General features: G+C 37.9%; 1 protein-coding gene across 2 annotated transcripts in view; it reads right to left on the bottom strand.

Moving 5' to 3' along the window:
• NEURL1B (neuralized E3 ubiquitin protein ligase 1B) overlaps nucleotides 1–24,726 on the bottom strand; it is a 232,599-nt gene that overhangs the window by 13,354 nt on the left and 194,519 nt on the right. For both annotated transcript variants that reach the window (XM_070739405.1, XM_070739406.1), the window contains exon 2: nucleotides 787–1,347. In XM_070739405.1, coding sequence (XP_070595506.1) covers nucleotides 787–1,347 — 561 coding nt within the window. The remainder of the gene's footprint in view (nucleotides 1–786; nucleotides 1,348–24,726) is intronic.

The following is a 24,726-nucleotide window of genomic DNA, read 5'->3' as shown; positions in this document are numbered from 1 at the left end:
CCTGTCTTAGAACCTGCCCAGTTTTCAGCATTTATTTTGTCAGCTTTGCTAGCAGCTTCAGATATTGTCCAATTCTGTTCTAATGGGAAGATAGGCAGAGTTTGCCTTTCCCCAACATTCTGTTCAGATTTTTAAAACTCAAAAAAATGTTAATTTTTGCTTGGAAAATAATCAATCGCTCAAGAATTTTGCAAGACTTTCCTCTATAAAATGGAAGTGAGTATGTTTAGGTTGCATTCACAATATATTCAGTTAGGTCAGTTAGAAGCCTGAAGCTATTTCTACATATCACTTAAAAGTTTGCTAGTTTTAATTTCGCTTAATTTTTGTGGTTTAATGTTGGATGGTTAGTTTATGGTCAATGTAAATCTAGAAAAAGAACTATTTTTAAAATGTGTTGGCTAAAAAATGTTTTAGCACGGTAAAAAAATGGGTATCCAATGAAACTGAAAATGAAGATTGGCACCTGCAATTTACATTTTCAAACAGATAGCAGCTTTGCTTAAAAATGCCTTTGTTCAATAGGCTAACTGAGAGAATGTTCATCTTGTGACCAAAGGCCAGTTCAAGAAAGTAGGTGGCACTGGAAACCATAAGTGGAATATGCCCTACTTTTTATCAGTAATATTTTCTGACAGTTCTAGGTTTCTACTTCAATCAAAATGAAAACCACAAACGGGAGAAAAAGAAAAACAATCGGCAGCAATCTTATTCAATTTGGCTTCCTGGCCAGCATATAACAGTTCCTGTGTTTTGTAAGATTAGCATCTAGAAGGATACACCTACCTAGTATTTGCACTTCATGAGTGATTCCATAGACATCTATCAGCGCCCAGAGAGGAGCAGAGATTTTGACGCCACAGTGAAATAAAATTGGCTCTTCATCGTTAACGCTATAGAAAACTCTCCCAAGGCGATCAACCCAGAATGCCAGGACATTGTCTCTTAGTGCAAATCTCTCTGGCAGAGCTTTAGCCCAGAAGCCTGGTCGGGTCACCAGGTCTGGACAGGCATATTTTGGAATGTCACTGGCATTCATCTGTGATGGATCATGAGTTGTGAAGCCAAAACGCAACGCCCCACTCCAGCCATGGTGCACAGATACCAGCTTCAGACGCACTTTCTCATAGAGGTGAATGGGACGGTTAGTGAAAGTGATGCCATTGCAGAAACTGTTCCTTCGGATGGCCTTCCGGGAATGGGTATCCAGGCGGATGTTTTTTCCTTTGGCCTGGAAGTGGAATCGTGGAGGCTCAGTAATGGTGAGGACAGAACGCCTCTCATGGTTACCGTTGGGCAAGGTGTAATAAGGCCTGTGAGATACGGGGCGAGCTTGATGACTGGTGTCTGCAAAAAGAAGGAGGAAACAAGCAGTTAGTTAGAAGTACTGTATCTCATAAAAACCATTCTAAAATAGGCTGTAACCCTTTGTTTAGTGAGATTTACAAGCTCAGTGCTTCAGTAACAAGAAATTAAATAAAAGTGGTTATCCTCTTATTTCTTGTATTTGCAAGATCCTTTGTATTTTGGCAAAATAAAAATTCTTAAGTTGGAAAGGCTACCTTTAGAGACCAATATGTAACTTGAATCAGAAAGTCTTTGGAGAGGGGCGGTTAATGCAGTTAGCTAAATTTTGCTATTCAATTAGTACCAGTTAGTAATGGTGAAAATGATGGGACATTATCACTTTATTGCTATATGGCAGCAGTCCCCAGCAGTCCCCGCCCTGGTAGTGGTGGTGACAGCAGGTTTAGGTTTAGGTTTATTGGATTTATATGCCGCCCCTCTCCGCAAACTCGGGGCGGCTCACAACAATAATAAAAAAACAGTACAGTACACAATACCAAATCCAATGCCCACCCATCCAGTTCCAATTGAAATTAATAATCTCATAAAAAGCAGTATATATAAAAAAACAGGCACACAGTCAATCAATCAACAAAACAACATGGGCAAGGGGGAGGTGTTTTAGTTCCCCCATGCCTGACGGCAAAGGTGGGTCTTAAGGAGTTTACGAAAGGCAGGGAGGGTGGGGGCAATCCTAATCTCAGGGGGGAGCTGGTTCCAGAGGGTCGGGCCCCCCACAGAGAAGGCTCTTCCCCTGGGTCCCGCCAGACGACATTGTTTAGTCGACGGGACCTGGAGAAGGCCAACTCTGTGGGACCTAACCGGTCGCTGGGATTCGTGCGGCAGGAGGCGGTCCCGAAGATATTCTGGTCCGGTGCCATGAAGGGCAGACGTTGTGGCAGGGGGAGGGGACAGTTTCACATGTGTGCCTGCCGCTTGTACAAATGGAGTTCTGTTCTGGAAGCTGATTTGCTGAACAATTGTTTCTAGATTATGAAATATTCAAGGCAGTTGCTAAATAAACACCAACCATCACTTCAGTCTTCAGAAGTCAGTTATATCTTTAGTTCTGTGTGCAAAGATATTCTGTGTGCCACCCAAAAGGAGCCTTGTCTGATTTAAGAGAAAGAAAGAAATGTAGAAAAAAAAAAGGTACAATGCACATTATGTGCCGTTCTTTTTATGACCCTCCCCTGCCAGCACAAAATGTGACGGAATCACGGAAGATGCATGCTCTTTGAAGTGCTTTGAACCTCTAAGGCTATTTTCAACCTATATAGTCCAAAGCAGAAAGGAAATTTGGTATTTCTGAAACAATGGAACATGCTATTTTGTTTCAAGGGAAATTGTTTTTAATCACACAAGTATTCATCTCCTTCAGGATATCATGTCTATCATTTAAGCTGGAAGAATTAGTTCACAGATATTAACATTTTTAGTGGTAACAGTTGATTCAGATCAAACAACTATGCATTTACCTCACTTAAATGTGCAGACATCCAGGAGAAACATAGCTTATTCAAAGAGGTGGGCATGGCTTATTTTGTGGGTGTGGCTTGCTGACCATGTGACCAGGTGGGAGTGGCTTGATGATCATGTGACCGGGGTGGCTTAAAGGTCATGTGACTAGCTTAAAAGGAAAGGTGGCCAACTTGATGTCATTCACGTCAAGGGTTTGGTTTAGGGTGCCTGGCCTCTCCTCGCCTCAAAGAGATACAATTTCCCTATCTATTTGCTATTACTGAACATCCAAAATATACTATTTAATTCTATGTATATATGCCATATGTGTACATACATATTACACACAGGCACACAAAATATACATTATCTACTATATAAACTGTATGTGTATGCACACACGCATGCACAGCTCTTCTAAAATTATACACATTCAACCTCATTTACTGCGATAGGAAAAACGTACCCAAAGCCCAGAAGGGAAAAAAAGGAAAAAATTCAAAAATTTTCTACGGGTTCTGCGTACCTGACTGTACCCGTAGGAGGCCATCACTGATCTATCTATCGTGGTATGTATATCATTTGAACTTTGACTCATCCCATTTTACAATTCAGAGGATTGAATTCTAACACACTTCCGATGCAATGCCAAAAATGGTCCTCTGGCTTCTTAAAAGCAATTCAAAAGAGCTGATTTACATTTTTACAGTATATCATAACAAAACGACAACACCTCCTCTTTTCTAATCATATAGTGAAGCGCTTCATAAAATGTTTCATTCAACCTTGTCAACCAGTATTTCCTTACTGTTCTCTGCCTGATGCCTTTCCTTCATCAGCTCCATAAACATTTTCAAATTTATAATCTACTACTTCCATTCATCTGTCCCATCACTATCACAGTAATTTATCTTCCTACAATATCAGTTTTATAAGCAAACACTTTATGTGCCTTATATAAAGATTACACTTTTTCATTTTTAATAGGAATAAAGTAGTCCTTCATCAAATATGCCTTCTTACAAAATCCATATCAACATTCAGAACTTTTTATTATCTATCCTTTCCCTCAGTCTCTTGATGTTAAAGATTGCTCCATTGATTTGATGCTTACTTTCTATCCATGTCAAACAAGTAAACAGCATTTAATTTGGCCAAGGGCCATCTAAAGTACCGGGTCCCTTTCCCCAATGTATTCCAAATGGAACGATTATTAAACTTTGGTAATGAAATAGGTAGCCCTCCATGTATATGAATTACAGAGATCAGGATGAAAAACAGGTTGCTTATGTACAAATGAAGATCTTTGATGGATTTTCTGTGAATTGACACAATCTCTGCACTTACTACATTTAGTTTCAAATAATCTCATGTTGCTTCTGAGTTCCAATTTCTTGGAAATTGAGCTATATGCTCATTATGCACAAAGAATCGGGCTCCTAGTAAAACTGGTATGAACTATAGAAGATTCAGAAGAGGCTATCTGCAGATGCAAATATGTGAATTCACAAAAGAACACTTAATTAGTTATAAGTAAATAGCCAGTTCTTTTAAACTACACTGCTCAAAAAAAAAAATGGAACACTTAAACAACACAGTATAACTCCAAGTAAATCAAACTTCTGTGAAATCAAACTGTCCACTGAGGAAGGCAACACTGACTGACAATCAATTTCACATGCTGTTGTGCACATTCAACTTTGTACAGAACATAGTATTCAATGAGAATATTTCATTCATTCAGATCTAGGATGTATTATTTGAGTGTTCCCTTTATTTATTTTTTTGAGCAGTATAGTTTCAGAATAATTCAAATAGTATGAATTATTCTTCATCTGATTGTTTCAATATTTAAATATGTGTATCTAATGTCAATTCTGAACTATGTTTAAAAAAACCCCAGAAATCAAGCTATGTGAAGCAGTTCAGTACATGTGAGACCTGATTAAAAAAACAATTGGCTGCTATGAAACTGTTTTTGTATGTTTCTAACTTATGACTTTGTCTTATGACAGGAACACTGTAATGGCAAGCATTCAGTAATCATTTCCACTATTTGTAATGAATGACACACCCCTACCTAAGACAAGATTAAAGGGGGGGGGGGGGGGTTGTAATAAACTACAATCAGAAAAAATAATGCATAAATATATATTTATTATGCTGGCTAATATAAGTAGCTCTGATCCCAATGATAAAAGAGAAACAAAATAATATTTCCAATACAGTACTTATTAAAGTATACATTGAATTATCAACACTTCAGCCTGAGAAATAGGGGCATGGCTAATTTAACGTTTTGTTCATTTTACAATGTGCAAAAGTTCTGATTGCAGACAAAAAAACTAATCTGAAGATGGGGAGGGAGGCAAATTATTAGGGTTATTAATTTATTATTTTTACATTTATCAGGTACCCTTAAAAAAGATCTTACTTCTAGCAATGTTTTTTACTTGTTTGACATGGATAGAAAGTAAGCATCAAATCAATGGAGCAATCTTTAACATCAAGAGACTACTGGGGGAAAGGATAGATAATAAAAAGTTCTGAATGTTGATATGGATTTTGTAAGAAGGCATATTTGATGAAGGACTACTTTATTCCTATTAAAAATGAAAAAGTTTAATCTTTATATAAGGCACATAAAGTATTTGCTTTTAAAACTGATATTGTAGGAAGATAAATTACTGTGATAGTGATGGGATAGATGAATGGAAGTAGTAGATTATAAATATGAAAATGTTTATGGAGCTGATGAAGGAAAGGCATCAGGCACAGAACGGTAAGGATACTGGTTGACAAGGTTGAATGAAACATTTTATGAAGCGCTTCACTTTATGATTAGAAAAGAGGTGTTGTCTTTTTGTTATGATATTCTGTAAAAATGTAAATCAGCTTTTAAGAAGCCAGAGGACCATTTTTGGCATTGGATTGGAAGTGTGTTAGAATCCAATCCTCTGCATTGTAAAATGGGAGGAGTCAATGTTCAAATGATATACATACCACGATAGATGGTAGATAGATCAGTGATGGCCTCCTACGGGTACAGTCAGGTACACAGAACCCGTAGAAAAATTTTGGAAGTCCGTGTTGCCCAGCGACAGCCCCAAAACATCACTGCTCTTGAGGAGATCTGCATGGAGGAATGGGCCAACATACCAGCAACAGTGTGTGCCAACCTTGTGAGGACTTACAGAAAATGTTTGACCTCTGTCATTGCCAACAAAGGATATATAACAAAGTACAGTGATACCTTGTCTTACAAACTTAATTGGTTCTGGGACAAGGTTCTTAAGGTGAAAAGTTTGTAAGACGAAACAATGTTTCCCATAGGAATCAATGGAAAAGTGATTAATGCGTGCAAGCCCAAAATTCACCCCTTTTGCCAGCCAAAGCGCCCATTTTTGCACTGCTAGGATTCCCCTGAGGTTCCCCTCCATAGGAAACCCCACCTTCGGACTTCTGTGTTTTTGCGATGCTGCAGGGGAATCCCAGCATTGCAAAAACAAGCGCTTCGCTGGCAATGGAAGTCCGGAGGTGGGGTTTCCCATGGAGAGGAGCCTCAGGGGAATCCCAGCAGCGCAAAAACGGGTGCTTCGCTGGCAACGGAAGTCAGGAGGAGGGGCATCCCAGCGGCGGTGGTGGGTTTGTAAGGTGAAAATAGTTTGTAAGAAGAGGCAAAAAAATCTTAAACCCCGGGTTTGTATCTCAAAAAGTTTGTATGGCGAGGCGTTTGTAAGACGAGGTATCACTGTATTGAGATGAACTTTTGTTATTGACCAAATACTTAGTTTCCACCATAATTTGGAAATATATTCGTTAAAAATCAGACCATGTGATTTTCTGGATGTGTTTTCTCATGTTGTCTCTCATGGTTGAGGTCTACCTATGATGTCAATTACAGGTCTCTCATCTTTTTAAGTGGGCGAACATGCACAATTGGTTTCTGACTAAATACTTTTTTCCCACTGTATGATTCTCAGGGATGCTTATATCTAACTTGCAGGCTGAGCTCTGGCCTTCTATAAGTCATTCATACCAATTGACATAAATTTCTTGGAAGTATAAAGTTTTTCAATGTATGGTCCCACAATAAGGTTCGCCCTGAATCTTCGGAGAAGGACAGCCTAGAAATTGAAATAATAAACAAACAAACAAGCAAAACAAAAAAACAGGCTCCAGATTACTGAAATCAATAAATGTAATTTCAACAGCTCATGCCATAATCCCTAAACTGCCTTTGTATTTCCCCCTCATTATATTGACCCTTCCTAGATATGCTTTATCTAGTTCAGGATTGTCAAACTTAAGGCCCGTGGGCTGGATGCGGCCTGCAGGATACTTAGATCTGACCTGTGGGGCTGCCTTGGAAACAATGAAGGACCGGACTGCAGTGCCTCTGCGTGCAAAAATAGAGCTTGGTAGAGCTGAGCACCCTGGCAACACCCATCCCAGCCATGACCCTCTGAGGTCAAACATAACTCTGATGCGGCCTCAATAAAATTGAGTTTGACACTCCTGCTTGTTTGTAGGTGATTAAATACTTATTTTCCACCATAATTTGCAAGGAAATTCATTAAAAATCAGACAATGTGATTTCCTGGATGTGTTTTCTCATGTTGTCTCTCATGGTTAAGGGCTACCTATGATGTCAATTACAGGCCTCTCATATCTTTTTAAGTGGGAGAACTTGCACAATTGGTGTCTGACTAAATACTCCCCCCCCTCAACTGTATATGCTCATTATTGCAAGGAGAAAAATACTGATAAGAATTGGTGGCTCTAGGAAATTAGCATATATAGCTGTGTGCCAGTTTTTTAAAAAATATATAGGAATATCACTCAAGCACTTGGTGCCAATTCTGATATGCAGTGTTAACTAGTTGTTCCACTTTATAATTCTAATTCTTTCACTTCTTCAAGTTCAGCCTATTATTTTTACAAAAGAAGGAAACCATCTCATAGTTCATGTTGGGATAAATGAGAAAAGAAAAATGCTGCCATTGATGTCCCAAGTAGAAGTACTATTTATTCTTCTCTTTCACCACCCTCCAATAGTATATACTATCAATGAGACAAACAAAGAAAACAAAACTTCACAAAGCTATATTTATCTTACCGGAACTAATAGGGGAGACTCCACCTAGTGCTATACAATGCAACCGCTCTTGCATTACTTCAACATTTCAAATATGCAAACCCCCCCCCCCCCAATTCTACAAAACAGATGGGAGTGTAACACAAATGTCAATTAAAGAAAGCTATGGTATTTAAAGCACTTCAGGGTTTTTTTTCGTACTCTATTGCTTCTGTTGAGCAATCAGTGGTAAACAGCATTAATGACAAAGAAGAAAATATTGCAAGATAATAATGCAGTTTAAAAACAACAAAATGAATATTACAGTCACCTAACGATGCAACATCTGTTGAAAATGATATGTCTTTAGAAACTGAATAAACACTGAGAAAATGAAACTCCGGAAGGAGTGTTCTCATAATTTGAAAGCAATACAGAAGGTGGCAGATTCCCTGGTCTTAGAAATTCAAAAGTCCCGGAGAGAGGGGCATCAGCCATGGAGCCTTTCCTGACACTCTGAAAAACATGACAAGTTTTAACAGGTGAATTTTTATTCTGTTGAGTTTAATCCAGGACTAGGATTACAGTGGATCATTAAAGATTATGTGGCCATGATACCCCACTTAATTCCAGAGGACATATATTAAGTGGAAAAATGAGAATTTCAAATACTGGAGATTACCAGGATTTTTTTTTTTAAAACTTCAAATATTAAGCAATTAGTAACTTTAATTTCTGGTTTTAATTGGGGTTTAATCAGGGGTGAAATTCAGACAGCTCTGGCACGTCTGGAGAACTGGTAGTAGAAAATTTAGCACATACCACCTTTGGCTGGGCCCCCCAGTGGGATTGGAAAGGAGATTTTGCAATATCCCTCCCCTGCCCTGCCCACCAAGCGACACCCACAGAACCAGTAGGGAAAAAGTTTGAATTCCACCCCTGGATTTAATCTGGTTTTAAGGAAGTTATTGCTTTTATTGACTTTTGTATTTGTGTTATTGATTTTGTTGTTTGGTTTAATTATGTGAGCCATCTAAAGTCACAAATGAGATAGATGGCTGGCTATTCAAATCAAATAAAAAATGAATTGAAGAGCCACTAAAATATATTAGGTGAATTTTCAGAGGAACCAGAAAAATCCAAGTAAGGACAATTTTTCTGAAGTAAATCCTGTCCCTGGCTCATCACCATACTTAGAGACACTATTTGTGTTCATCTCTGTGTACTTCCCAGTTATTTTGCAGAATCCCAGACAATTTTGTGGCATTTGTCTGGGAAAACAGCCCAAGGATACAATATTGTTACTACAAATCTATGAGAGCTAGGGTGGCGCAGTAGGTAGAGTGTGTACTGCAGGCCATTTAAGCTGACTGTAGATCTGTAAGTCAGCGGTTCAAATGTCATCACCGGGTCAAGGTTGACTCAGCCTTCCATCCTTCCGAGATGGGTAAAAGGACCCAGATTGTGGGGGCAATATGCTGGCTCTGTTAAAAAGTGTTAGTGCTAACATGTTGTAAGCAGCCCTGAGTCTAAGGAGAAGGGCATTATAAAAATTGAATGAATGAATGAATGAATGGATGGATGAATGGATGAATGAATGGATGAATCAATCAATCAATCAATCAATCAACCAATCAATCATCCAACTAAGAACAGTCTGGTTTATTTTCAAATTAGCAAGGTGAGCAAAAGGTATTTGACAGTCAGTTCTGTCCTTTGTGGGGCAAGGGGACAGATTCCAAAGATGTGAGGACAAGTACTAACAGCACAAACACTATTGGCAATATGATCTCTCCAGTGATAGATAAATCAGAGCCAACCCATAGCTGAAGTTCTAGCTCTCAGGAGACCATTTGGGTACTTCCATAATGTAAACATGTAGCCAAAGATAACAGATGAAACTTTCTGAATGCAGTAAAATGAGATACCATACTAAATGAATAAATGGTAAGAAAGGCTTTGAGTTCTGCAAAGGCCATTAACCAATCTCTTTCCAGAGATTCAGTCAGAAGCCCTGAGGGGCCTTAATAATTGACAACTTTCTATAAGAGAAAACATTTCAGACACAACCTGGGAATTTCACCGACTTTATATTAACACCTAACCGCTAACTACGTGGCAGACACGAAGAGGTGAGAAACACCTGCTCTTTCAATGTTCTTTTTTTAAATAATAGCTGTTAGAACAGCAAAAGCACACAATTTTATCTGTAAAGATAAATTGATAAACCGAGACAACAGTTTTAAGGTATTAACTTTTCCTTATATTTACTTACAGGGCAAAGAGATATGGAGAAAAAAAGACAGAGAAACAGTGCTTTGTTGTAATCTCAGTAGCCTAATGGTAGTCTACAAATAGGTTTAACAGGAAATACTCTCTGGTAACTGAATAGCGGAAGATTTAATCATAAATTTGTATAAGGCTATGATAAAGCGAATCAGTCTTGAATCAAAGACTGCACAATCAAGTCATAAACTAACAGCATTTTATGACTAAGATGCAACTGATTTTCAGTTAGCACTTTCTGGTACAGTAAACTTAATTCAGTATAGCTCGTGTGCTTTCACAAACTTAATCCACATATAATACTACTAGAAGTGAACATTTTTTTATCTGCACCTTAGATGTTTAAAGTAGCACCTTGTTCTAAAATGGCTCTCTTCTTGTTATCCAGTAAGAGATAACAAGTATGGTACTATAGTCAGACAGTGTGCCTCCAGGGCCACGGCAAAGAAGGTGGGATTTAATAGGGAAACGTGTACAGAAACAATAGTGCTTCAGTTTCTTTAAACACAGTGCAATATCTTACATTCTATAAATGTTACAAAGGTGTTCCCAAGGAACAAAAAATATGTGCGTAATTGTCTCCAGGGTCTTTTGTATGAGCTGATTCACCTTTGCTAATAAAGACAAAAGAATCAACACAGAACACTTAGGAACACTGTTTTTTTTTTTTAAATACACAGCTTTCTATGTATTTATTTATTTATGCAGTTTACATGCAAATAATCTGACTATGTCAAATGAGATGGAAAAACAGCTGTATAGCCAAAATGCCAGCTTCATTCCTAGCTGATGAACAGGAAGTTAAGGCTAGTGGTTATTTTTAAAAAAAAAACAGAATAAACCAAACAGGATAGCATGTTTTGTTTATACAATAGGGAATTATCCAAAAGGAAATGAATAACTTATTTATAGTGCCAAGGCTTAATAGCATGGACACCTGTCAGCTACCCTTTGTGATAGGGACAGGGGTATTGAGCTGGCTTGAAACAAGAGAGGCATTAGGGAAATGAAAAATAAATAAATAAATATGCAGTCGTGCTGTCCTAAGCATTTTGAAGCAATATTCCTACTAACTTAGAATCGACGCCCTCCATAGAGGAACGGGAAGGAAAAGTGGCAAAACATTTCCACACATTAATACTTTTCATTGTATGATGAACTGTTATAATGGGAAGATTAATCCCCACCAACCCCATGCTTCTAGTGAAAGGAAAATTACAACCTCATAAGGTGACAAGAGATGTCTAACCTTTGGAATATTTTAATACACAGGCAGCTATACTTAACGTAGCATTCAGTAGCCATACCCACAGATCAATGTAAACTACAGAGTTATATAAGCTATCAGGAATATAGTTTCATAGTCGAGAATCTGTCTCACAAGTAGAAGATCCCAAATTTAATTTATGGCATTGATATATATACCATAGTTGAAAACCCTCCTGTATTAAATCTTAGAGACTATTGCTAGTCAGAATAGGTAATATAGTGCCAGATCATTGTTTCCCAATCTTTGGCAAATTTTAGATGAATTGATTTCAGCTCCCCGAATTCTCAGCAAAGGATATGTTAAATAAGGAATTCTGGGAACTGAAGGCCATATATCTTCATATTGCCAAAGCTTGGAAACATTTTGGTAGAGTAGGTAGACCAACTACATGGTAAATATAGGGTGGATAGATGTGGTAAAATACAAATTGTGCAGTTCCATCTCTACTTTTTATTCATAATTTGTAAATTATTTTAGATTAATTTTTTAAAAAATAGCAGCAAGTCAGTTCAGGAAACATTCCTCTCTTTTCTAAGCAAAAAGGCTTAGAGCAGTGGTTCAAACTCGATTTCATTAAGGGCCACATCAGAACTTCATTTTTGCTGGCAGAGGCACCAAGGGCTGGCCCTTCGCTGTTTCCAGGGCGGCCCCACAGACCAAATCTAAGCACCCCGTGGGTCACATCCAGCCCCTGGGCCTTGAGTTTGACATCTGTGGCTTAGAGGAAAGGATCACATTTTCCTTTCTCCAAGATGAGGTATTAATCTTTTTTATGATTTGGAGCTAAACAACCTGTGTTTGATAGAAAAATAAATAACAATAAATGGAGTTGCATGACTCCTACTTTGGCAGAGAGGGCAGTCTGGAGCCTTTGTTGAAAGGCAAATTCTCATACTGCCTCTCCAGATTCCATCTTGACTGAATGTGCATTAGGAATTGTGGCTTTAAACAAACTCTAATTTAATACACAAGGGACAAAGACTAATCCAAACATTAACGCTGGTTTATTTAGCTTATAATGAAAGCATATAATAACATACCAAGAATGTGGTAAAATGCAATTGCATTGAGGTTCAGACTCAAGGGAGAGTTTGAGATTACTTATGCATGCTAACCCGAATTTTTTTTTTAACCATAGCATATAAACTTTTATCGATGGCATGTAATAATTATTTATTTATACCGGGCATCTTTTCAAGCAGTTGGGATTACAATTAGGTCAAGCTGGGAGTATATAAATGGGATTTGAATCCCAACACTTCTCAAAGTGGCAAGGTGTAAAGTACTTCACTTATGGTCTGCTAAGGAATGTGCAGAGTGATCTCTGAATGGTCAAAGATACAAGTACACAGAGGAAACGTGGAAGTCTTGCAGATATCCAGCTGAAAGTCCAGAGATATGTGTATTAATTCAGTAATACAGTCCAAATATATTAAGTGTATAAAATATTATTTACTTTAGCAAGTATCTTAGTCAAGAAGAGTCCTAGTCGTACACATTTAAATCAGTCAATAACTCTCAATACATCTACAATACTATAAGCTTACTTGTCCAGCTTACAAATACATAAACCATCATTTGAACATATTGTTCTTACTATAGCATAGTTACAAAGACAAAACGGAAATAGCAGAGAGCAGCTAAGAGAGTGATTCACACTTCTGGCTCCTCTTATGGCAATCCATAACACTAGCTCTTAAAGCAATAGTGTTCTAGTACATTGTTGGTTTATTCTATATATTGCCAAACCCAACTAGTTATGTACATAGCAATAACATGGTCAACATTGAGCTGATAGGACATTTTACATCCATCAAATTAGAATTGAGGCATTTGTGTATTAATGCTTATAAAGCAATAGAAAAAATGAGAATAAATTCACAGTGTGAAGAACAAAGGGAAAATCTATGGCACTTGAAATGAATAAGGGAAAGTTTTACCAGAGAATGTGATTGGTATCTACTTCATTTAATTGCATTAACAAACATTTGCTCTTTCAACTGACTAGGGTTCATTTCTTCAAAATCAATTTTGGCTGTAAACTTTCGCCCATGTCTCCACTAGCTAAATAAAACAAACCTATGAGGGTTTTAATGCTGAATCTTACCCTGTTAGATGCTGAAAAACTATTGGATATTAATACTAAGGTGTTTTTTTTAATTGCATGATTAATGTGACTTAAAACCATTGGTTTGCTTTTAAAGAAAAACACAAAAAATGAGTATTAAAAATAGTTGTTATGCTTGGTACATTTCTGGTATTTGGCTCTGAAACTGAAAAAACTAGAATGACAAACAACCCCCTTTAAAAAAAAGTCTGAATTCTACTAACCTCAGTAAAGCTATTAAAATTCCATTTTAGAATCAATCTACTGTAAACAGTGTTTAAACCAAAAAGTTCCCAAGACATACAAAATGCATTCTTTCCTCCAACACATAAATCATTTGTACTTTTGTTCTCAACCATACATCAATATTACAATCACATAATATTCATCTCTTGAACATTAGGGAGAGGTTTAAATTGTTTGGATCTCCTGAGAGCAATGCAAAAATTTGACAAACTACTATAATGGTTATAATTAAAGGTCAAATTTTAAAATTTCTCTCTTAAAAGTTAATAGGAAAAATTAAAGACTATCTGACGTCAATCATAGATTGCTACATGATGATTCAACAGATATTCACCATATAACCCAGATAAAAATCCCACAAGTAAAGAATAGAAGCAGAAGCAGACAAGATGCCTAGGGATCAAATACAGCCAGAGGACACATTTAGGGGGAAAATATGAATCCCTCCCAACATTGTTAATCCCAAACAATATATTCCAACAAAAGAAACCCGATTTTAAAACTCCAAATATGGCATTAAATTAGGCTCTGAATAAGAATCAAACCACTTACTATGTCTGCCCAAAGGTTCATCCCAAATAGGTCCATTGCTTCCAGCAGCCCTCCCAAGCTATGGGAGATTCACTATCCCATAGGGAATGGAAAAATACCTTGGGTGTGGAAAAGAATTCTTTCTGACCAAAATATGCTACAGAAACTGAAGCATCAGATGGAATATTGTATTTTATAAGGGAATGAAATCTATCTTGAACACAGTAAGATTCTAGAACAGCAAACTAAATTTGTCTTCTAACATTTTTAGTATCTCCGGCTGCCTCTTTATAGAATAGCCAGGTTACAGAAAGACAACCGTATTATCCAATTAAATCAGCAAAGACAGGAGCTGAATTCACCTAAGAGGACCTGCTGCTTAAACTAGAAGGATATTCTCTTTCTTGTCCTCACAATTTCCACCTATGCTACATTTTATATGGCAGAATATTCCAGCTGCCCAACAGTTGCTTGTGGTAGACATTGTTTTTTGGGCAACCTTCAGAAATTCTACCTCTTTTACAATGTTGAGGTTGACTCATTTGTATAAAAAAATCTACAAGCTGCAAGGGCTACACCAGGCTTTGAGTGGCATGTAATGAGTTACATTTAATAAGAAGTCTGAGCCACAATCTTGAAGGGTAGAATAAGAAGAATGAAAGGGGTAACTTAACCTCTCTTCAAAGCTGAAGACATGGACTGGTGTTATAAAACCTTAACCATACGATGCAAAAGAAAAATTAAAATCTTCAACCTTATCTATCTTGGGAAGGGGTAGGCAAAGTTAGCTCTTCTATGACACGTGGACTTCAACTCCCAGAATTCCTGAGCTAGCATGATTGGCTGAGGAATTCTGGGTGTTGAAGTCCACAAGTCATAGAAGAGCCAACTTTGCCTACCCGATCTTGGGGATAGATGGCCCATTTGCCCAATTGTGACTCTTTTGGCCACAATTCTCAGCTGGAGCTATAAGCAAAAGTGAAGCAGGATGCAGGAAATGAATGATACAAAAAAAAAAGTGTCTTGGTAATTGCCTAATGCAAAGCATACCCCATAGTTTAAGACAATCTCCATATACAAGTTTTGATCTTACACAGATTTATTGGCAAATTGGCTGCAGTAGATAAATAGAGACTAGCTAAACAGGGCCCACAATAAATAGGGAAAAAAAACAATTACTGAGAGGCAGAAACCCTTGCCAATTTACTGCAGATCATCTGGAGATCTACTTAAAGATACTGATCTACTTCTGTCCACTTTAAAACATATGAGACAAGAGCTCCAGAGATAATTATCAACTCTCAGAGTTTGACTGCATAAATTGTTTGGGTTTTTTTGTTTCACTTTACTTTCTCCTCAGTATTTAAAAATATGTTTCAAATGGAGCCTCTGCTCCCCTTATGAAATGCTTGTGAAGGTTTTAATTAAGTCAGAAGTTAAGATTGGGAAAGTGTACATGTAATATAATAATTGTGCAATCACTATGGGAAAAAGTAATAGTTCAATATTTTAGCTTGTACCACACCATTGGTTTGTTTGTGGCTCTTCTCCTTATGGGAGTAAGACCTGATGGATTCCTGAGAGCAAAAAGCCTTAGATTGCTTCTGCTTCCCAGAGGAGTGGCTTTTGTGCTGCTTTTCCCTCTTGTCCTCCATTTTAGTGCTTCTGCACTTGGTTACTGAGGCTGAGATAGTTGCCAGCCCCAGACCATGCAGCCTTCGTGAATGGCTGCCGCTTCACCAATAAGTAGGGCCACCAATTGGCTGCTGTTATTAAGGCCAAGTAAAATAGCTGCCTCCTTAGAAAGTGTGAGGGGACAAAATGGCCACTGCCTCGAAATATGGCCAAATGAAATACAAAATGGCTGTCTCCTCCAAGAGCACCTCAATTCATGATGGCTGCCGTCACTGGTGCTGAGGCGGGAAGGACGCTCTTGCGCAGGGCACACTTATGTCTATTCGACAACAGCACCCACAATGCTCCATTACTCCGGGAGTGTGATACTGGCCTGTGGGAAAACTCTTGCCAGAAGATAGACACAGCTGTCTGAGCGCAAGAGCTCGTGCAGAGAACTGTGACTCCATGCTGTCATTCCTTATCTGGGCAGTACAGAGAACAAGACTCCCCTGGCCATTGGTCATACGAGTGAAAAGCTCAGTGACCAGTCAACTGATTCTGAGAACAGAGCAGCTTGAGCAAGCACCAATCAGCTATAAAACGCACTTGGAGCAAATCTCCATGGCCAGACCGCAATGCTTCAACCAGCCAGAATGGCAGAGCAGAGTACTTAAGGGCAATGCAAGGTAGTTTGATTAGAAGGAGGTGGCCCTCAGCTGGAGGACCGGCAAACAGCTAGAGCCGAAGCCCTGTGCTGTGCTGAACCCTGGGACTGAGGATGAAATGGCAGGCAGCCAGGGAAAGTAGAAAAAGCTCACGATCAATGAAGTCAATAGACGGATGGAATAACACGTCACAAGAATGGGAGCTGAACACATATGTCCTATGCTGACTGAGGACTGAGTCAAAAGAGGGGGAATTAAGGCAGGAGGACGAAGATATACAATTTGACAGAATCAGTTCTCATTGGGTGAAGAGATGGTGTCATCCATTTTTGGAGGTTAGCTCCACCCAATAGGGAGAAAAGAGTATTCATTCTAAATGTGGTAGGTTCTATTCTGGTTCAAGTGACATGACCATTTGTAACAGCTGGACTGCAGTTGTAATTCTGATTAAATGGTAAAATAGTAAATAGTAGGATTCCCCACTTCCATTAACTAAGACAGGGCTAGTTAAAAGTCTAGAAATGGTAGAGATGAATTAGCTACTAGAGATGCTAAGAAAACGATAGCAATCAGGGGAAAAAAGGTTGCTGATAACAGTTTAGTTTTTACAGATGAAATGTAGAACTCAAAAGTACATTTTCAAAAAAATATTCTGAATGGGAAATGGATGCATTCACATGCAATAACCAAATTACTCATTCAAACACAGTAATTTTTTTTGGGGGGGCTCTTGTTTGCTTTATGCCCACTCGTGAGTTTCATGCAAAATTGATTACGTTCACTTATTTTCAACTTATTTTCAACAAAATTGATTATGTTCACTTATTTTCAACTGCCTTGTAATTTCCCTACACCAAATGGGCAAAATTATGTATCTATCACAGTCACAAATGGATATTGAACAGTCATTTATTACCACTTTAGCACATGCAATTTTAACATTAGTAGCAGGCCATTTTCTCCATATATTCTGAACCCTGCATATGAAGGAGAAAGCTGGTTATAAGGAACAAGAATCTGAGAAAAAATCTATTTAATGGTTTTGACATCAAGTTTTGCATTTAAGTGTGCTGGACTTAGATCTTTTGCAGGCACGCAAGGATGTGACTTATAATGTATTTGACTCTTTCCTCAGTCTCAGTCTGGTCATCTCCTACACATTATAGTTTATACAAATTTTGGTAATATTTTTAATCAGACTGGAAGAAATGTAAACAAGTCAGAGAAAGTTTCAGTGAAGTAGCCAAGTAATAAATAAAGATAAATAAATAACTAATTTAATAGATCTATCGGATTCTAGATTATTTATTAATATGCTTTGCTTAAGTGTTGAAACTTTATGCAAATAAAGTGACATATCATTGATTAATTATAGTTCATTATAGTTCAGTGATGGCAAACCCTTGCTATCGCTTGCATGTGCATGCCCACACCCATAATTCAATGCCCTCTATGTGCCATGCCCCTGTGCATGCATGTGCAACTCCTCCGCTTCATTTCCCAATTTCCAGTGGGCCCGGTAGGCCCATTTTTTGCCCTTCCCAGGCTAGATCCTCTGGGAGCTGAAAATGCCCTCCCAGAGCTTTCGCCTGATCTGAAAATCATCTGGCCGGCATACACGTGCGCAATGGAGCTGTGCTAAAACAAAGGCTCGCATGCCGACTGATATGTCTCTGATATTTGCCATTACTGTTCAAGTTGGTACCGTGGTGAACACATTTGATCCACGGAGTTTAATTATATTCTTAATCATACCAATTTTCTTTGAAAATGTGTAATTTTTAAAGAAAATGCAAGCATTATCATTCTCTACTGCTCTTGTGTAGGTTTCCCCCCCCCAATTCACTTGTCATTCTAATTACACCCTTACATATGTTTAACCTCAAAGTAGTTAAAAAAAAACCTGAACAACAATGCACAGAAATAGGATGCCAATTTTCAAGTTTTAACGGAGTCATTTATTAGCTACTATCATATGCCTTTTCCAAATGCCTGCCATAATCTATCCAAATCAATAATAGATTCAATAAACTAAAATATGACTATAGTATTTCGCTTTAAGCATTCCATTGCAAAAATAGATCCAAGAGTTTTATTTTAGGTGCTATCAGTAAGTATGAATAGTTATTCTATGTTAAAGCATTGTACAACATTGACAACAGGACAAATTTGGGGTCAAAGTGCTAATGATGTGAGCATACTACCATAAAGACAAGCTTATGAACTTTCCTCTCTTCTTTTAGAAGAATACCAGGAAAGCTTGTATAATTCTTTTTTCATATTAGGGCATGCTTACAATACTACATTTCTATTACAAAAGTTAACTTAATAGCTATAGTTAAAGTATTCATGCAGCTTTCTATCCAAAAGATTATATATAATGTCTGAAAATGGTTTTAAGAAGTTATAACAAAGATAAATGATAACATTTTAAGATAACAATAACAAATGTTGTTTGCCTTTGGCATGTGCTGTATCGAATTAATATATCACAGCAGAAGTAATGGTCAGGCCAGTCTGTATTATGAGTATAGATGTCCAAGATCTGATCTGACACATGATCCATTGGCCTTCAATTCTACTTTCTTTGTCCTCACTTCATTGTTTAGAATTTTGTTACATTTAATTTTGTTTCCAATAAATACAGAAATGATGTATTGGCCTGTATACACTTTACTGCACATTGTTTTTTCAGGAGAAAAAAGCCCACCAGGTAAAGCCAGAAGCAGGGGGGGGAAATCACTCAAGTCAAAGAGCTAGTGCAGTGACGGCTAACCTTGTCGCCGCGTGCTGAAAGAACGTGCACGTGCGACAGAGTGTGTGTGCCGGGACCCATAATGCAAAATGCATGTGTGCCCCCACCATGCCTTTCACCCGCCTCCACAGGCGTGTGACCCCTCCTCCCCCGTGCATGCGTGTATGACCTACCCCCGCTTCCCCCATGCACTACACTCCCGTGTCCCATTTTGGGCCTAGCAGGCTTCCCTAGTCTCCTGGGACCAAAAATGGACTGTGGGGGGTCACACTACACCCCTGCAATCCTCCCTGCACACATAACCTCCACACCCCATACATGCATCTCCCGCATGTGTCCCACTCCCATCCATGTGTAGCAGAGACCTGAAAATCAGCTGGCCGACAGGAGACGCATGCGCATATGTATGGTGAAGCTGAGCTGTGGTGATGGCTCACATGCTCGCGGAAAGGGCTCTGAGTACCATAGGTTTGCCATTGTGGAGCTAATGTATTACAGCAGAAGACTAATGATTATTAGAAAATATTTCCTAATCATATTAGGAAAATATGATTTTAAAATAAAGGACTGAAATTCAACAGAGATAGGGAGCCCTCTAAGAGATCTCAAATGAGCTTAAGTATTTAACAATTACAAATACCTTCAGCAAGTATTACATTATTTTTAGCTTTAGTATTTATCGCTAGAAAGTTGTTTCCTACATATATTATTATATTCAAGTGATCTTTATCGTAAATAATTAATAGCAATATTATTCCATCGTTGCACATATATCATTGAGAGAATGAATAAAAAAGAAATTTGTCTAATGACAATCAGTGAATTCCAGTAATGAGTTTTGATTTATACAGGTCTTTAGTTTAGCCAAGATGATTCATTCCTTACTACCTTTATTTATCCTACCTCATTCCTAATTTCCAATGGCTGACCCTCTTCATGGTGGGAATTTAAAACTGCAAGCATTTGGGGTCATTCTCTGAGATTATCTATTTGTCATTTATATTCACGGTACAATATCGTATTGGAAATATATTTCTGAAGATAATAATTGAATGTGGATGTTTCTGTAGACAGAATTGCACAATCCAGAAATAAGGAAGGAACACAGATTTAAAAGAAATCTTAGTTTGCAGATTTAGGGGTAGAGGGAAGTCCTGAGACCAAAAACCCCCTAAAACAGTGAGAATGAACATGCTCTATAGCCACTGAATGCTGACTGAAGAGGGAAGAGGGAATGGAAAACTGAGTGGGAGAAGGAATGGGATGGAGCATCTTGGGGGAGGAGAGATTGAAATGACATGGAACATTAAACAGAAGCTTTCTACTCTGCATTGTTAAACTGTAAACCCCACATGTAAATACTAGTTGTGAAATATTTTACATGCTGTGATTTAATATGACAATGATGAAAATGCTATGAATTCCTATATTCATTCTTGCCACAGTAGAATATTTAGCATTTTCTGGGCCTAGTTGTGTGTATAAAAAGCTTTTTTTCTTTTTCTCTCTTCTTCCCAAATGTTGTATTAGTAAACTATAATAAACAAGAAAATAAAAACAATCCTTTTGTAAACTGTTAAGTGTCCTAATTGAAACAGAATAGTCAGAGTTTCCCTGAAGAGAAGTTGCAAGCATTGAAAAGATTACTTTATTTTAAACAATTTTGCTACCTCTTTCAATTTGAATATCCTTTTTCCTTACTGATGCCTCACTTCATGAAAGAACTGCAAGAAAACAGCAGATCACAATATAACTGGGATTTGTTCCATTAGTTGGAAATAAGGTCCACCGCATTCAGTGAAACTTCCTTATGAATATAGGAAGGCACTGTAAAAATATCCATTATTAACTATAACTGTACTGCAGAGAGAATATATTCTGTCTAATACTGTCTATGTTCATAATTGAAACTTGCTGTTGGAACTTGCTTTTAACTTCAAAGACTAAATTGGATTGTGAATTTATTCTGAGACTGTGAAAAGGACAAATTAAATTGATCTTGTCCCAAGTGACAAGCCAGCCTACAGGCATGATCAACTTACTTTTAAAAAATGTTCTCAAGGCAAGAGTGGTCTAGATGCAATAGCTCTATTAGCTAAAACCCTTCACTTACTCAGCCACTCCAGGGCAATTAGAGCTCATTTTAAGCAGGCATATCTGCTAGGCATATACACAAAAAGGAGATGCAGTTTTGTTTTTCAAAGAGTAAATCACAGCACCCCTTCCATTCATCTAAGTAAGCTAGAGAACCATATTAACAGCAGACCTCAACAAAGGTATGTCATAGGGCTTTCTCTTTAGAGAAACACAAATCTAATTCTGAATAGGACAGTGAAGCTTCTGAAAATAATGTTATTTTCAACAAGTATGGATTCTGGATGATATCCTAGTGGTAAAATAGTGACCTTATAAGATAGCTGGCAAACAGAAGAGAAAATCCTTCAGAAAAAAAATCACAGGCAGACAATCAAAATAGCTAATGGCATGTACTTCAGTCATACTTCAAACACACTTTTCATGTGTCTTATATAAGAAATCTAAAACATAGTCACAGAAAAAAATATAAATGCTTTGTTAATTCAAAAAGAATGCAGTTTTCCCAGTTTCTGTACTATGGTACTTCCAACATTGCCTTATGATAAAAGCTCCCAAGACTGCTTACAAAAGGCTAATATAAGTATAAAATTCAAACAATAAAATTATATGTAAGAAGGTGAATTCTTGAAAAAGTGATCATGTCACTAGAGAGCAATATATTTGGCCCAATTGTTTTCTGTGTTAAACCAAATCAGGTTTTCGTTCTTGCAACTTCACTTTCTAGCATGCACAAAGATGGTGCTTATCAACAGTGTATCGGACCTATAAAGCAATTTGGCATACAAATATCTGACAAATGAAAGCTACTGCAAAAATTAATATATTGTAGAAGCTCAGCATATTAACAACACGTATTAGCAAAACCAGAAAAACTACTGTTCCTTTCTTCTAACAAAATACTGTGGCATCTAAAAAGAGAAGAAATATATTATGAGGAAAATATGGAATCCACTGCAAAAAGCATTGTAAAAGATCCAAATAATTTTTTAATGGCAAAAAGTGTTAGTGTGTGTAGCAATAGATCTTAGACATATATAGCTTCACAGTGCTTTTTAGTCCTCTCTAAAGTGTGTGTGTGTGTGTCTATTTCATATTTTTCTCATATCTACACACACAAATGAGGGGGCGGGGCTTCAGGACAGCAAAAATGCCTGCCTATGGTGTATAAGACACAGCGACATTTCCATCCTCTTTTGGGGGAGGCGGGGGGAAGAAAAGTGCATCTTATACTCTGAAAAATTCAGTACAGTTAGATCAGATTGAAGGTGACGTAACTCTAGGTTTTCTAAGCCCAAAATTTCAAGTCTGGTGGAATAAGGTATTCTGTTGTGAGCAGAGAAGTTTATTTCTTGTGAAATATTTCTCTCTCAATTGTATTAATGTCCGATATACAATACGGATTCCAGACAGGTGAGCTGTATTCAAGGATTGATTTGTATGCTCTGGTTTAATATTGCTAGAGAACAAGCTATGCAAGATTAGGTTAACAACTCTTAATGCCTTTTTGGCAATGTTGTTACAATGGGCTCTGGCATTTAGGTCATTAGATATAAGTACTCCAAGGTCCTTAACAGAGTGAGGGTCATCTACAAAGTTGTGTCCTCCAAATTTGTATTTTGTGTTCTGATTCTTTTTGCCAATGTGTAAGACAGGGCATTTATTGGTTGAGATTTGAGGTTGTTAGTTATCAGACTATTGTGATACATTGTCTAAGGTTTTTTTTGAAGGGTAGAAGTATTGTCGGTGGTGTTGAATAGTTTAACATCATCAGCAAAGAGAACGCAGTTACTTATAATAGGATAACAAAAGTTGTTTATATAAAGAATGAATAGTGTTGGTCCTAGAACACTACCTTGAGGGACACCACTGATGACAGGTGCAGGATTTGATAGGATACTCCCTATTTTTAACCATTTGTTGTCTAGTTGACAAGAACATAGTTACCCAATCATGAAGGGGACCAGAGATGCCATAAGATTTTAGTTTTCAAAGCAGTTTGTCATGTATTACTGAAGACTTTACAAAAGTTTATGTAAATTGCATCTTTTGATTTACCTTGATCGAGTTGTGGAGTTCATATGTTTTCGCAGTGTAGCAGTTGCAGGTTAGTAAATAATTTTTCCCTGAAATCAAATTGTTTGTTAGGGAGAGGTTGCTAGTTTCTAAGCGAAGGATTAGATTGAATTGATTTATGATTGATTCCATGACTTAGCGGGTGACACAACATAAAGAGATTGGTTTGTAATTTTCAACGTTACTTAGATCTCCTTTTTTGAAGTTAGGAATGACTGTGGCTAGTGACCAAAAGTTGGGTAAGAGTCCTGAAGGATTTTTCATAAATTATGCTTAGAGGTTCAGCTATGGTTGTTTAGAGCTTTTTAAAGAAATATCCACATAGACCACCAGGTCCAATGGATAGTGATGGTTTTAGGTTGCATAATGCTTTTCCAACATTATCTTCTGTAAAATAGATTAGTAATAGCACTGTAAAAGGTTGAGTGTATGGATTCAATTAAACATTCATTTAGGGTCTGGTTAATATGAGGTAAGTGGAGGTCGCCAAGAAAAATGAGAGGATATGAGTAGAAGGCTCCCTACATTATTTTATTTATTTATTTATTTTTCAGATTTGTATGCCGCCCCTCTCCGCGAACTCGGGGCGGCTCACAACATGGCATAAACAATCATAACAAATCCAAATAGTTTAAATATTTAAAAAGAAAAAGTTTAAAAGAACCCCAATATACTAACAGACACACACACAAACATACCATACATAAATTGTACATGCCCGGGGGGAGATGTTTCAGTTCCCCCATGCCTGACGGCAAAGGTGGGTTTTAAGAGCTTTACGGAAGACAGGGAGGGTAGGGGCAGTTCTAATCTCCGGGGGGAGTTGATTCCAGAGAGTCGGGGCCGCCACAGAGAAGGCTCTTCCCCTGGGGCCCGCCAACCGACATTGTTTAGTTGACGGGACCCGGAGAAGGCCCACTCTGTGGGACCTAATCGGTCGCTGGGATTCGTGCGGCAGGAGGCGGTCTCGGAGATATTCTGGTCCAATGCCATGAAGGGCTTTAAAGGTCATAACCAACACTTTGAATTGTGACCGGAAATTGATCGGCAACCAATGCAGACTGCAGAGTGATGGCGAAACATGGGCATACCTAGGTAAGCCCATGACTGCTCTCGCAGCTGCATTCTGCACGATCTGAAGTTTCCGAACACTTTTCAAAGGTAGCCCCATGTAGAGAGCGTTACAGTAGTCGA

The sequence above is a fragment of the Erythrolamprus reginae genome, chromosome 2, assembly GCF_031021105.1.
Source record: "Erythrolamprus reginae isolate rEryReg1 chromosome 2, rEryReg1.hap1, whole genome shotgun sequence".
In the NCBI taxonomy this organism is placed as follows: Eukaryota; Metazoa; Chordata; class Lepidosauria; order Squamata; family Dipsadidae; genus Erythrolamprus; species Erythrolamprus reginae.
This window is presented reverse-complemented; position numbering and strand designations above follow the sequence as displayed.